The sequence below is a fragment of the Panthera onca genome, chromosome A2 (genome assembly GCF_046562875.1).
Source record: "Panthera onca isolate mPanOnc1 chromosome A2, mPanOnc1 haplotype 2, whole genome shotgun sequence".
In the NCBI taxonomy this organism is placed as follows: Eukaryota; Metazoa; Chordata; class Mammalia; order Carnivora; family Felidae; genus Panthera; species Panthera onca.
Genome location: NC_138340.1, coordinates 76,181,238 through 76,196,916, shown reverse-complemented (window position 1 = coordinate 76,196,916; position 15,679 = coordinate 76,181,238). Strand labels below are relative to the sequence as shown.

General features: G+C 48.0%; 1 protein-coding gene across 1 annotated transcript in view; it reads left to right on the top strand.

Moving 5' to 3' along the window:
• Nucleotides 1-1,907: 1,907 nt before the first annotated feature.
• EPDR1 (ependymin related 1) overlaps nucleotides 1,908-15,679 on the top strand; it is a 28,054-nt gene continuing 14,282 nt past the window's right edge. The window contains 2 exon segments of the mRNA XM_060632239.3: nucleotides 1,908-2,238; nucleotides 2,241-2,557. Coding sequence (XP_060488222.3) covers nucleotides 1,942-2,238; nucleotides 2,241-2,557 — 614 coding nt within the window. The 5' untranslated portion in view covers nucleotides 1,908-1,941.

The window sequence follows — 15,679 nt, the reverse complement described above, 5'->3', positions numbered from 1 at the left end:
CCCTTTTCCTGCCAGGCGGCTGAAGAGGCAAACTTGGAGAGGCTCTTCCTTGCGCAGCCGGTTGAAACTTGCTGCCTCTGTTTAACCGCAAGTCCCAAGTCCCAATGCTGCAGGAATTTCCCTTTCTCCATGGCCTGTCTTTTAAGCAAGGCTGAGAAGAAGGTAAGAGGCCTTCTCTATAAAGCTCTTTGGCGTCCCCAGGGGGTCCACTGGCAGCCGGTCTGTAGCCTTTCTGCTTGGGGTGGGGCAGCAGTGAAGGATTCATCTGGAGATTCCCTCACCGGCCTCCCTCTTCAGGCCCTGCCTTAGCACTTAATCCATTACCCTGTACTTGACAGTGATTTGCCAATAGCTCACGTAACAGGAAGCTTCCCTGGTCAGTGGCTTCTCTCTGATGGTTCCTTTTCAGCCTCCCTAAAGGCCTGCTTCTCTGCTAGGGCTCCATAACCATCCTCTTCCTGCTCTTCACACACCCCCATCTCCAGGTTTTCTGGACCTCAGCACTGCTGACACTGAGGTCAGGTAATTCTTTACTGGCTCCTGTGCATTCTGGGAAGTTTAGTAGCCTCTCTGGCCTCCTCCTACTAGATGCCAGTGGAAGCTCAGCCCCTACCCCACTATGACAATCAAAAATGTCTCCAGATATTGACAGCAGTACCCCCCACCCCATCCTCCCCTGCTGCTCTACTCTTGGCTTCAATTACCACCTAGATGCCAATAGCTCCCCAAACCAGACCTCTGGCCCTGCTGGTTTCTGGAAGTGCTTATCCAACGGTCCCTGGGGTATTTCCACCTGCCTATCCCACAGGCATCTCACAGTCAACCGATCCTAAACTGATTTGTCTTCTTTCCTCATTCAGGACTGAACTCCCAGTGGCCCCAACCAGAAAGCTCTTCCACCTTCTCTGTAGTTCCCAGCTCCGCTCACCCTCTCCCTTCCACCACTTGAGTTCGGATGTCAGTATCTGTCCTCTGGGTCATAACAGCCTCTCCCACCTCCTTCTCCCCCACCCATCCTCTACACTCAGGCCAGAGTGAGCTTCCTAAGACTTACACCTGATGGTGCTTCTCCCTGGCTTTCAAGGCCCTGAGCGATCTGGCTCCAAATCACTCTCCTTAAACACCAGCGCTTCACCCATTTTCTCTTGTCCCCTTGTCCTTCATCCAGGAATGTTCTCTCCCACGTCAACTGGCTCACTTCCTCGTCCTTGAAACAGAGCAACCGAAAAGATGCTACAAACTTGGAAAGCGAGGGTCTTTTTCTGTTTTTTTAATGTTGCTTCTTTTTTCTTGATTCCATGTGGTACATCCTGATATTACAAAACAGGGGCACCTGAGTGGCTCAGTCGGTTGAGTGTCCGACTCTTGGTGTCAGCTCAGGTCTTGATGTCAGAATTGTGAGTGCCAGCTCTCCGAAGAGCTCCCTGGTGGGCTCTGTGCTGGGCATGGAGCCTACCTAAAAAACAAAACAAACAAAACATAAGCCATAAACCCAATTAACTTTGTTCTTGATGCTAAACTCCCAGACTCACACACCTCCAGGGTTGTGGTGTAGTCAGGTGATGGGTGAGGGCTGCAGTCTCACTGCAAGCATATCCTGAAGACAAGGTCTCTGAGTCCTATGCCCAAGGGCAAGGGCTTATCCCCTAATACCCCAGGCGCTAGACTAAGAGTGGTGGCTTGAAAATGGCCACGATGCATGACTGCTATCATTCCTTCCGGAAGGGACCCTTCGATTTCTAACTTGGAGGAAGAAGGTGTCAATTTTGACAAAGGGGCAAGGTGTGGGGGGCACAGCAAGTGAAGCGGCACTGCCTTCCCGACTTCGAACTTGAACTTATCTCCTAGTTTGTGGTTATCTGCTGCGCGCTTCAGTTACTGGAGGAAACGAATTTCTTCTCACCGTCCTGCTCCCCACCCCGCCCCCCCTTTAGAACGCGGATGCCCTTCAGGATGCTAGTGGCACCGCTGCCACTGCATTTCCTGTTGGCAGCAGAGAGCAAAGCGAAAACACGAGCCGCAGCGGGCAGCGGCCCAGGCAGAAATAGCTCCCGCGATTCCCCGGAGCCTTCCCGGGCCGCGGCCCCGGCTCCCGCACCGCGCGCGACCTGATCCCAGACGTGGGCAGAGGCCGCGCGGAGACCACACGCCCGCACGGCCCCGCACGCGGCGGACGGTTGCGCGGCGCCCGGACTGCTCAGCGCCCCCTGCGGCTCGCGCCGGCCCTCGGGGGGGGGCGGCGAGCGCGGCGGACGGCGATGCTGGGGCGCGCTCCGCTCCGCGTGGCCCGCGGGGCCCTGGGCGCCTGGCTGCGGGGCGGCCTCTGGATCTGGGCGCTGGGCGGCCTCTGCGCCCTGGGGGCGGCGGCGCTGGGGGCGGGGGCCGGGGGCGCCCCGGGGACCCCGCGCCCGTGCCAGGCGCCGCAGCAGTGGGAGGGCCGCCAGGTTCTGTACCGGCAGAGCACCGGGCGCAACAGCCGCGCCCTCCTCTCCTACGACGGGCTCAACCAGCGCGTGCGGGTGCTGGACGAGCGCAAGGCGCTGATCCCCTGCAAGAGGTACGGGGGCCGCGGGACGGGCGGCGGGGGCGAGGTCGCGGGGGCCGCGTCGGGCCGCTAGATTTCCAGCCGCTGGCGGCGCCTCCCTCTTACCGAGGAGAAACTTCGCGGGGAGGGTGGCCGGGGCCAGCCCGCTTGGGGGGCTAGGAGGAGGGCTGGCCCCACTGCGCTCTGAGATCCCCAGCGGGGCGGTGGCGGGTGAACAAGGAGATAGGGGTGGGATCGCATCCCGGCGTCCCGGGGCCCAGGTTCGCCCAGGTCCGCACGCTGCTGAGTCAGGCTCTCGGAGCCCCCTTCAGCCTAGGGCGTGTCACCTGCACTATCTCCTCTCTTCCAGGAGCCATCTGCGAGGGAGGCGCGCAGGATGTGTATATTTTAAGAATTCTTGTTGCATTTTAAAAGCATAGGGCAGCACTGCAAAAGGTGTGGGGAATCAAAGAAAATATCATCACCCCGTTACAACAAGTGACATTTTGGTCAACTTCGTTAAATTTTTCTAAAGCAAGTTTCACACACTGTGGTTAGAAACCATGATCTTTCTTTATACAAGCTCACTTACGCGTTCTTATTTGCCATTTTATTGGCTGCCCCCCCTCCCCCCGCCGAGCTATTTTAAATAGCTGCACAATATTCCAGGGAGGAGCGATGCCATTTTTTTTTCAAGGCCATTGGTCCCATGATTCACCTTTCCACGTCTGCTGCGACAATGGACGTCCTCTTCCTGAGACCTCCTGTTGCTCCTGCCCCGTTTAAGACCTGATTTCTATTTTGGGATCACTACCTGTCAACTCCACAGCTTTCCTGTGGAAATTCATATGTGTGTGTGTGTGGGGGGGGGGGGGTTATGCGGGCCCCCCTGTGTGGCATTTGCATCATCAGGAGGTAGCATGTGACCTCCATGGTTTAAGGGCCCAGAGCAGTAAGATCTGGGGCAAATCTTGAAGGAAGTACCGAGGGAACAGAACCTTTCAGAGCAGTGTATTCGAGAATGGGAGCTAATGCATTTGGAAAGGTAAAACATGAGTCCTGAGGAGATCTGGAGCAGCTGAGTCACCATGAGGGCCTGGGAATATCTCTGAGGCCTTTAAAGAACATTCTGGTTCCGTCTCAAAGGACATAGTAGCAACAACCAATGTTTGAGCGTTTATTATACACCTGGCACAGTGCTGAGGACTCTCCATGTGTTACGTGAAAATCTTACAACAGTTTACCAGTGGAAGCTTTATGGATCTCTGTGTTATAGACAGAGAATCTGAGGTCTAGGGAGATTCAACATGTTTCTTTCAAGACCCCACAGCTGGGACTCGAGGAAGCTGGGTGGTTTCTGACACCTGTGCTATATTACCAGGCTGTCATTCATTCATCGTGCATTTTTTTCATGGCAAGCACTTTGTTCAAACAGCGCGGGTCCTGGGCCTCAGGGAGGTCACAGTCCGGGGTTGGAGTCACACGAGGAAAATTTCCACTTGGTGAGATGAAGGATATAAGATGGGCAGCTAACCCAGGCTCCCTGTGGGAGCTGAAGCATGAGTGAGTCTCAAAGCCAGTGCCAGTGACCGGAGAAGGGAAGACTGCCGGGGGTGGGGGGGGGGGGGTAGGGTGGGGTGGGGTGGGGTTGCGGGTATATTCCGGGACATTCTGGAGCACACAGGGCTGGATGCATTCCAAGAACTGCAGACGGATCACTGTTAGGACTGCAGACAGAGGATGTGGAGAGGTTGGGACCCACTGAAGGATTTTCAAACAGTGTAATGTCATAATTGCGTTAGGGACTAGTCACTGGGCGTATGGTTTCGAATAAAGGAGAGCAAGAGTGGAGGCAAACACGTGATCTAGGAGACTCTGGTCAAGGTCCGGGTGGAAGATGGGTAGCGGCCATGGAGGCAGTGAGAAGCGGACTCGTTAGGGAAGTATGGAAGGGGTTTACCCACAGAGGAGGTGAGGAGAGAGAAGAGTCAAGGAGAGGTGGCCATTTTTGGCTTCTGATGGCGTGAAAGAGATACCGGCGCCGTTCACGGAGATAGGGTTGGCTTTGTGCGCTTCTGATCCAGGAGAAATCGCTAACCTTTAGCGCCCTGATGGGCAGGCTGGCACAGTAGTGGTGTATTGATGAACAAGGTCGTGTTGCAGCCCGACTGGAATGGCCCAGAGTACACTGCTGAAGCAGAGTAGTGTGGCCAGGAGAAAGGTAAGGGTCCATTCCCACAGAGGTAGTATTTTCACCATGTAAGAGGTTAAGCTTCAGAGGTGGATAAAGCTGGGTGGAGTGCAAGCGTCCTGAGGCGGGTCTTTGGGGGAAATTGCTAAAGCGTTGTGAGCCTCAGTTTCTTCATTTACAAAATGGGAATATCAGTGGTGTCTAATTTACTGGAGTGTCCTGGCGTTTCAACCAGTTCAAGTATGTAAAGCACACGGCACAGTGTATGACACATACCAGGTGCTCAGTAGGTGGCTGCAGCTGTACGTGGCCCGCCTGGTCAATTGACCCTGGCCCAGAGACTCGCTGCCAGCCCGTGGGCTCAGAAACTTGATCAAGGGCCCTTCCTTTGGGAGCTGACTCACAGGAAGCAGGCTTAACAGCTAAAACGTATATTTGAGTGAGTGCTATGGCTGGCATGAGGGCCAGAATGCTCAGATCCACAAGACGAGGTCATTCTCTCCCTGTAGGCAAGCCAAATTATAATCAGGAGGTTGTGAGCAAAAAGTGGGAGCCAAGTCACTGAATCTAATGATTGCTTGCTCCAGGCCAGGCTGTATGCGCAATGTTGAGCTTTCCATCCTGAAGGAGACAGGCCAGCCCAGGGTAATGGGGCTGAGATTAAGTGATGCGTTCATTTCCACCAGACAGATGTCTTGTCACTGGTTCTCTGCTACCCCAGCCCTGCTGGTCCAGACTCCCTCCACTCCGCATGGAGTCTTGGTGAGTACTGCTCAGGCTGTCTTAGCAACCCTTCTTCATCTTTGACTCCATGATCGATTGCTATAGCCTTTATGTGTGTGTGTTATGTCTTTAGTGGGGTTGCAGCCAAATCTTGCTGGCCTAGAGGTTTTTGTCCCCATGCGGTGATTTCTCATTTCTCTGTCCTGACCTATCAATTGTTGATTTCACAGTTTAGTTTTTAGAAGGCAATTTTATTCCCCATCTTCCCAGTTTCCTGGCGAGGTTCCGTCTCACAGTCCCATCTCTGGCCTTACGTCAGAGGTAGAAAAGAATGTTTAAGTGCGTAAATGCATTTTTAAGGTCTTTAAATGTAGATTTGCTGGAATAAACTCAGAAACTTTTTCAGGTATTAGCAGTCCGGCCAAGAAACCAGATGTTATTTGAAGAAAATATGGATGGGTTGTCTCTTCATATTTATTAGTAAGCTGAGAAGTAAGTTTTAGAATTGGATCAACTTCTTAAGATTTTTATTTTGCATCCAGATAGTTATGGAAAATCCCACTGATAGTTACTGTGGAATGACTAGGATTTTCCAGGCTCTCTTTTCCCTGAGATGATGGAAAAGATTAAACAACTTTATAAGCTTCAGATAAGACAGCCTCAGCAGAGAATGGGAAATATTAGTAATTGATACTATTTTGTTTTCTTCTTCCAACAATCCTTCCTGACTCCTTGGCTAAACTCACAAGTATTACATCTGGAAGACCCAGGAAAAGAAAGAAGATTATTTTCATATTTCAGCGAATGTGTTGAATTTTGTGGAAGAAGCAGTGTGGGATACTGAATGAATTTTGTTGGGCCACCAGTAGCTTACCGCGCCCACTTACAAAATGGTGGCTTGGCGGTTGGAATTAATGGTGCTACTGATACAGAGTGAGCAGAGAGGGGTTAAGAGAATATGCCTGGGTATGGTAGGGATCATATCTTAGAAGACTATTTGACTACCAGTCCTACAGGTTCAGGGATTTTGGCGGGGTGGGGGGACGGGTAAAAGATGAAAAGAAAATAGATTCTCATTCAAATTCTGATCAGTTCATGTCAGTCTCAGTTTTCCCTGAGAATTCTATTCTTGGAGAGCAGAATATCATTTCTGTTTTGTATTTTTAGAGAAAGCCACACAGTGTTGTGTAGAGAGCACGGACATGCAGTGAGAAAGTCATGGGTTGCCAGACATGGCCTCTAGCCCTGGCTTCACCACTTGCAATGCGATCCCTTACTTCTCAGGATATCAGCTTTTCATCTTTGAATTTAATTTTAATGATCTACAATGTTTATACTAAATACTCTTAGGCCTTCGTCCTTAGAGATGAAATGATACTAATCATTTAATGATTTAATGATACTAATCGTGCTTTTATTACATCAGGTTGATTCCTGTTTCTACCATGATACAATGAACTTGACATGGATTCTAATTTTTTTCTCAGCTTGTCCCTTTGTGTAGATAAAACCAAAATGCTTTTTCTTTCTTCTCTTCTTCACCTATACCTATGTTCAATGGGTAGAGGAAAGAGGGGCCACCCTTAAATGCTTTGGTTGCAAACTCAGAAGGCTCTCCTCTGAGTGGGAGCCCCGAGTACACCAGGGCATGAATAGCACTGCTTCCAGAGTGTTCCTCCACGTATCTGCTTTGAAAGATTAATTCCAAAGGCTGTTATCACACTAGGTAACTCCAACGATCATTGTGTTTCAACAACAGGATAAGGGTTTTTTTTTTTCCCTCCAAATATCGAGTTTTATTTTATTTTGCAACCATCCCGCTCTTACAGAAAGGTCACAGTGATAGTACACAGCCACTTTTTCCCCCTGAATCATTCGAGAGTGAGTGGCCCACTTGATATCCCCACGACCCCCAGATACTTCAGCATGATTTCCTGCAAACAAGGATATTCTTCCGCGTGACTGCAACGCAGCCCTAAGAATCAGGAAATTAACACGGATTCATTTCTACCATCTGAAATGCAGTTGTTCTTTTATGTTGTGTATCGCAAAAAGGACCCAGTTTCTATTCAAGCGTTGCATTTAGGTGTCCCGTCTGGAACAGTTCCTCGGTCTTTCTTGCACTTTTGACGACAAACCAGTTGTTTGGTAGAATGTTCCTCACATTTGGGTTTTTGGTTGAAAGTTTCCTTACGTTGATATTCTAGTTATTCACCCGCGGCAGGAGTATCACAGAGGTAGTACTCTGTTCTTGCTGTACCCTGTGATCACTTGGTTCTCTTTGATCGCTTGTCGCTTGGTTAACTGATGGCTGCAAAGTTTCTTCAGCGTCAAGTGACACCTTTTCACTTTGTAATGAATAAGTATTTTGTAGGGAGATATTTTAAAACCACGTACACATCCCATTTTTCATGACACCGAATTTATTCACTTACTTATATCAGCACACCTTCAAGGATTCTCACTGTGATGCATTTGCTCTCATTGTTTGGTTTGATGTTCACATTGTCCCAGATCTGGCCAGTGGGCACCGTTCTAAGTTGGCTTTTATGTTCTTTTAACAAGCACCTCTCATTCTTTGAGCACTTTTTTTGCTTTTTTGCTTTTTTTTTTTTTTTTTTTTTGCCACCATAAGACATCCCCAAACCATCTGTACTCTCTCTGCTAGAGTCTTGGAATAAGCCAAGATTTGAGCCATTTCTCAAGAAGCTCTGGTTACTTTTACTGGAGGATAATATTTGGGTGCCAAGATTTCTGCTTTCATTATGCTCATGGCTATTAGGTGGCTGTGCTCCCAGACCCCTCTCAGTGGACAAAGGAAGGGGATGTAGATTTGAACACACACACATGCACACACACACACACACACACACACACACACACACAGTCACTCACTCATACACATACACATAGATTTACATGTACATACGTTGCTAAGCTTCCGGTTCTGATCCATATATGTATTTGCCTAGAACCTCCAGTTCCACCCCGCTACCACATGGTTTGTTTTCGTAGGCCCCTTCTCAGAGAAAACTGGCTCCCATTATTCAGTTGGAGTAGGTCACTGATGGTGCATTGCTGTGATGTCCCTTCCCGACATGGGTGCCCTCCTCACCGCACTGGGCTCTGCACTCTAGGCCGGGCCATGCAGATGGCTCTCTTGCTTGGCCCTCCCTTGTGACTTTAGACGACATTGTTGAACGAGGGGAAGGCAAAGATTAGTTTATGTTTTTTTATATGTTTGCCTTCTTTTGGATTTCTCAGGGTGGTATGGTTGTAAATCCTCAGAATGCTTCTGTGTGGCTGGGGGAGGTAAATTCATATGAAGGGCTCCGTGGATTTATTTCATCACCAACCTTGTTTTGCATAGATGAGGCCTTCCATCTTAAGAAATCATGCCTTTCAGAATTTCAGAATGACTCTTTTTTGCCTTTATTCCCTCCTCTTGCTCTCTGCTGAGATCAAGAGCCAGCATTTTCTTTTATTATTAGCTCAGGAAGTCTGACTGCTTGTGGCCTTTTGATCCTCGAAAATAAACCATGCTGATTTGCAAAAGTGAGTTTTTCTTCAAGGAAGAGATGTTCTTGGAAGCCTGTAAAGTTTGCTTTGAGTCTTAATTCAGTGGGTGTGTTGACCCTGGATTTCAGAGAGTTGATGCTGGGAGGCAAAGGAGAAGCAGGCAGTGAGGAGCATTTAGTGCCAAGGAAGACAAGCCCCACACAGTAATAGGGCTGGTGGGGTGTAAGACCAACTTATAACTAGAAGCCAGAGGTGGTCCCCCAACTTTTGTGAAAGCGTCTTTACTTCTCTCCGTCAACCTTGAGCTGTTTCTTCCTGATTCTGCCCTCGAAGATGGCGGTCGGGGGCACAGTGCCCGAAGATCTGAAAATATTCTACCAATTAGTGGTTTGTTTTTCCTGGAATGAATGGGATTGTCTTCTATTTCCCCAATTCCAGTAAAAATCTTCTAGTTTCCCCTTTATAATTTCTTTTATTTTACCCATCTTTAAAGAAAAAAATTCCTCTCTTTATCCCACCAGCTGAAACACCATGCTCCCCTTCTATTTAAAGCAAATCTCACGCTAAATCCAATTTTCGCGCCCCCTCCCCGCTGCTCCCTTGAACCCCCTCCGACCAAACTTAGAGCATCATACCTCTGCTGAGATTGCTCTGCTCAAGTGCAACCCGTTACTAATCGAATGATCTTTTATCAGTCCTCCTTTTACGGTGCTCATTTCCTCCATTTTGATATCTTTCTTCACAGGGTCTTCAGGACCCCACGTTCTGCCGGTGTCCTTTCTTCTACGTCATTTCCTTTTCTTCTCAGTTCCTTTTGCTCTTCCTCCCCTTCTTGCAGACCACTGATGGTAGAATGTCCCAGGGCGCAGGCTTTCCATCCCTTTACTTTTTTTCTTTTTTTTAAACAATTTTTTAAATGTTTTATTTTTATTTTTGAGAGACAGGGAGAGACAGAGCATCAGTGGGGGAGGGGCAGAGAGAGAGAGGGGGGAGACACAGCATCCGAAGCAGCTCCAGGCTCCGAGCTGTCAGCACAGAGCCCGACGCGGGGCTCAAACCCACAAACCATGAGATAATGACGTGAGGTGAAGTCGGACGCTTAACCGACTGAGCCACCCAGGTGCCCCTCCTTCCCTTTACTTATCTGTCTACACCCCTCTGTTGGTGCCCTCAGCTAGGTCATGGTTTAGATGGCATCTCTGCACGGAGGACTCCCACACGTGTGTCTCCAGCCTTGAGTTCCCCCGTGAGTCCTGTGTCCTCTCCCCTGAACCTTTACATCCAAATCCTGAGTTGACCTCTTCCTTTGGATCTCTGACCATCATCTCAGACTCAGCATACTCCAAACCAATGCCTCCCCTGAAAACAAACAAACAAGCAAATCAAAAATCATTCTTCTTGCAGGTTTCTAAAGTGCAGCTAACTGCAACTCCATTTGCTCAGGACCAGCTCTTAGGGCCATCTCTGATTTCTTCTTCTCCCACATGCCACAAGTAATCCATAAAGCAAATCCTATTGACTCTAATTTTGATAGAGACTCACCATCTGACCACATGTTCGCTACCACCTGAGGGTCAAACCCTCATCGTTCTTGCCTGGGCTTTTGGCACTAGGCTCCTAATGGGTCCACCTACTTCGACCTTTGCCCCCTTTCTGTTCTCAGCACGCCACCTTTGAATGATGATTCTGCTAAAAATATTGTATCATATCGCTTGTCTGATCAAAACCCTCCAACGCCTTTCTGTGTCTGAGGGTAAATGTCCTTACACGGGCCTGGCCGCCCTAAGGGGTCTGCTTCCCACCCCCTCCATCCCTTGTCCCTGACCTTGTCCTGCAGCCTCCCTGGTTGCCAGCTCGCTCCCCCGCTGCTGGCACTTGTGTTGTTGTTTCCTGTGCACAGAAGGCCTTTTCCCTAAAAAGCTGCATGGCCCCTTCCCAAATTCGACGGTCTCTCCTGCCAACATTCTCCTACACTCCGCGTCACTGCCTTACATGCTCAAGATGCTTACCGCTATCTGACTTACTATTTAATGTTTTTTCAACCTGTTTTCTTATCTCCTCTGCCTCCCCTTGCCCCAAACAAGGCTCCATTGTTAGGACTTTTGCTTGGGTTGTTGCTGTATCTCTAGCACCACAGAATCAGATTTTGGGGGGAATATTTGAATGAGGGGATGACTAATAACGGTGACATATATATCTATTGTAGAAGGATAGGCAAAGAGGAAAAAAGTTACCCATAACTGCTCAACCAGTAAGACTACATCTTCCGAATAGCCTAGGAGATTTTTAGATGCCCAGCACGCATACCGTAGCACATACTGTTTCACAACAGGCTTATTTTCACTGAACAACACACTGGGCAAGCTCATCCATACGGACTAGTCCCCTTCTCTCATCTTTGAACTGGCGTCTCCTCCTTCGGGTCTCAGCTCACCATCTCCTCAGAGGAACCTACTGCGACGCCCCCCACCAGCCACTCTCCGTCACATCCTGTTCTGATTTCCTCAGGGCGTGATCCCTGTGTGACATCGTCTGGTCAGTTCATTTGGTGTTTATTGTCCATCTCTCCTCCGCCAGTGAGAGAACTTTATTGGTTTGGCCGATCACCCAAACCCCGGCACCTGGAAGTGCTTGGTATATCGTAAGACTCAGTTAATGTGTGTTGAGCAAGTAAACACCGTTTTGATGGCTTTGGGACGACTAGCGTTATACGTGTTCATGGTGGAAAATCTAGACAACACAGAAGAGCAGAATAAAGATCGCTTGTAGTCCTGCCATATAGACTTAAGAACCCTGATGCATGTGCTTCTGGATTTCTTTTCCTACTCCTGTGTATGAAATTTTGAAATTAAGAGGGAAACATGGTCTGCATTTTTTTTATTTAACAAAATGCTGTGCATGTTTCTCATGCTGTAAGTACCCATCAACGGAACCATTTCTTTCTTTCTTTTCTATTTTAATGTTTATTTATTTATTTGCGAGAGCAAGAGAGGGAGCGCAAGTGGGGGAGGGGGCAGAGAGAGAGAGAGAGGGGCAGAGAGAGAGAGAGAGACAGAGAGGGAATCTCAAGCAAGCTCCATGCTCAGTGCATGATCCCACGACCCTGGGATCATGACCTGAGCCAAAATCAAGACTCGGATGCTCAACCAACTGAGCCACCCAGTCGCCCCAGCAGAACCATTTCTGATGACTGTGTGGTATTCTAGCTAATGGATAGAGCACAGCTTCTTTAAGCTGTCCCTTATTATGGGATAGTTATGTATCTTTCCTCTCTATTGTCCACATAGCATTATCAAGTATGGGTGAGATGGAACTTAGGAGGGATGAACCACGAACCCATGACTTATGAGGCCATGAACCACCAGACTAGCTGGCGAGGCGTCCAGGTTCAGCCATCATGAATGCAAGGCCTTTTGAGTTTGCCTGAAAATACTTGCAGGGAGGACTATATAGACTACTACATGTATAACCTTGTATTTGTGTGCAGTTCTACGTGTACCATTTTTTTAACACATTTTGGATACATTCCTAGGTAAGAAAATGATAGAAAAGGGATTTGCACATTTTTAAGTTGTGACGACTTTGCCCTTCAGGAAATTGTTCCACCTGGCAGATATTTTAGCTGGCAGAATGTGAGTGGTCATGTTTCCCACACTCATGCCTGTAGGTGGCTATTTTTTTTTTTAAGATTTTTAAAAATGTTTATTTATTTTTGACAGAGAGTGAGAGAGCAAGGGAGGTGCAGAGAGAGGGGGGGACAGAGAATCCAAAGCAGGCTCTGGGCTGACAGCAGCGAGCCTGATGCAGGGCTCGAACTCATGAACAGTAAGATCATGACCTGAGCCCAAGTCAGACACTTAACCGACTGAGCCACCCAGGCGCCCCAGGAGCCTAATTAATTTTTTTAATGATTTCTAATATGATAAAGAAAAAACAAGGGCAAAATGACATGCCTGTGGTGCTGTCACAGCCCTAGTGACTCTCACTGTGTTGTGACTGTTTCTGAAATTTTACATGTAAGTCTCTTACGGGCTGTTGGTTTAACTAAGACACTCCATCATGTTCAGTAAATATTTTTCTGACCTATTTTATAAAGAATTTATTCTAATTGGGATGGATATGAAACTTCACCAACCTAGTGGTTTGTACTAATAGATTGCTTTACGTTAAACCAACTTGGCTTTCCTAAAGTAAATTCTAATTTATCGTTATGTATTAGTCTTTTAATAGTCTGCCTGATTTGACTCACTAATATTTAAGATGTGGTTTTAATCCACAGCCACAATTCAGCTTGTGTTTTAGTTTTTAATTTTCTTTCTGTATTTTAATGTAGAAAAAGCTTTGTAAAATGATAAAAGAATTGGCAAGCTTTCTATATGTCTCTATTGCTGTATAGCCTTGAGGTTGGAAAACATTAATTCCCGAAACCATTAGGACCCAACTCCTTTTGGAGAAGTAACTCTTTGATCTCTTAAACATCAAAGATCTAAGATCTCACTAGACCTCTGTAAGAGTTTTTTTTACCCCCCTCTGGTTATTTATTCACTTAATTGTATGCTTCATTCTGCATTCGTTTTGGTTATTTATATTTTCCTAGAAAATCTTCCATTTCATCAAGATTATATTTATCACCCTAATACATTTGTATGTGATGTTCTCCGAACTCTGAAACAACTCCACCTTACCTATCAATATCCTTTTCTTCTTCCCAATATTCTGCATTTGTATTTTCTTTTCCCTCAGGATTACATGTTTAACAATCAACTTGTGGATTTATGGAATGGTTTCATGGTTTATTAATTATCGTATTCTACATCATGTATCTCTTTTGTCCAGAACAATTCTTGACACCAAATGGCAGTGCCCACCCATATTTTGAAAAGGTCTGTAAGCAGGCTTGAGGTGGATCCCACCTAGGAGAGCATACCAGTACCTCCAGAAATGGATCCTCCGGGTTCCTTTCATCCATGAGCTAGTCCCCAGCTCTTCCCTCATCAAACACTATCTTCAGTGTTTCTCTTGCTCCCCAGTCCCGGTTTTGGAGAATTTTCCCTCATATGGGCATTGAGAATTTCCCAAGCGCTGATGGCTTCCTTCAGAAGCAGTGCCTCTTTGAAGGGAGAGGCCGTGTGAGGAATCTGACCCCCAGCAGGGTGCCCCCCTGGCCCTCAGACCCTCCAAACAATGGGGAAGCTTTTGGACAGAGGGCTTCTAAATAGGAGGCAGCTGTCGCTGGACAAAAAGGCTGTGCTGCCCCATTCACGGAAGGCTGCTTTTGTTGTGGCTGACACTAGATCAACTGGGAAAGTTCCAGAGTGTGAGCTCTGCCAATGAGTGAGAACTGTCAGTTTGCCCGAGAGGAGGCACCAAAGTAACTCCTCCAAGCTCCTACAGTGTCTTAGTTCAGGCTGCTGTAACGAATACCAGAGACCTGGTGGCTGATAAGCAACAGAAGTTCATTGTTTACAGTTCTGGAAGGTGGATGTCTGAGATCAGGGTGCCAGCATGGTTGGGTAAGGCCCTCTTCTGGTCGTAGACCTTCCATTGTATCTTCACATGGTGGAGGGCGCCAGCTAGCTCTCTGGGGCCTCTTGTATAAGAGCACTAATCCCATCCATGAAGCCTCTACCCTCAAGACCTAATCACCTCCCAGAGACCTCAGTCCTCCTGCCATCACCTTGGGCATTAGGTTTTCAATATCAGTTTGGTAGGGTTAGGGGAGGGACTCAAACACTCAGATCATAGAACCCAGAGAACCTGCTGTTCTGGAGCATCTCAGAAGTTGCCAAGGAAGATGCTGTCAGATGGGAAGATGGTGGAGGTACAGGGCCAAGGGCACATCAATTTCTTGGGCTGGCATAGCATCATCAGCTACAGGTGAGATGTAACTTAGGAGGAATGTATGAGGCACCCTGAACTACCATGCTAGTTGGCATGGCATCCAGGTTCACCCCTGATGAATGCCAGGCCTCCTGAGTTGGCTTGAAAATACTTGCAGGGAGGACTGTGGTAAGCGAGACCATCTGCATTGACTCCAAAGCTTCTAAAACAGTCCTCCCACCCCCACCACCTCACCGAGTCCCTTACTGCGAGATACATTTTATATTCCCAGGAATTATAAATCCTTCTTCCCAGAATGTCTCACCAAGGAGCTGATTATCCAATCAAGTTGTGAAAGGCAGATGTTCCTCTGAGGAAGATGCCAGAGAAACCATGGAGTTCTCTGAGTTGGAACAGGGCAGTGGACCAGTAGACAGTTTTACCAGCTCACCCTCTGGGGAGGAGAGGTGCTGGGGAGAGAATCTGCTCCAGATTTAATATCCACTGAAATGCCATGTTGAGCACCGTGTTCTGATGTGGCGTATGTGTTTCTTCTGCATGTGGGAGTCCTCTCTCTCTGAATTGAGCCTTCTACCCATCCCCTTTGTCATACACTGTATTTTGGATCATGATCCCCCCTCACCCCCCTCCGCCCCCACCGCCCCATCCAGCGCCATGTATTGTCTGGCTTGCCCTGAGGACCCCCAAGGAGCCACCCTCTTGATGTCTCAGTTCCCCTAAGGAGTTAGAGGGTGAAACTTGGGAATCCACTTTTCTGTCACCAGAACACAATTTCTTTTGTAAAGGACGCGTGTTTACTTAGGTCCCACTCACTATGTCGAAAAGAATTTAAAGTGTTTGGATGGTTTCTAGTGTTTCCTTCTTTCACTAGGCTGAGTCAA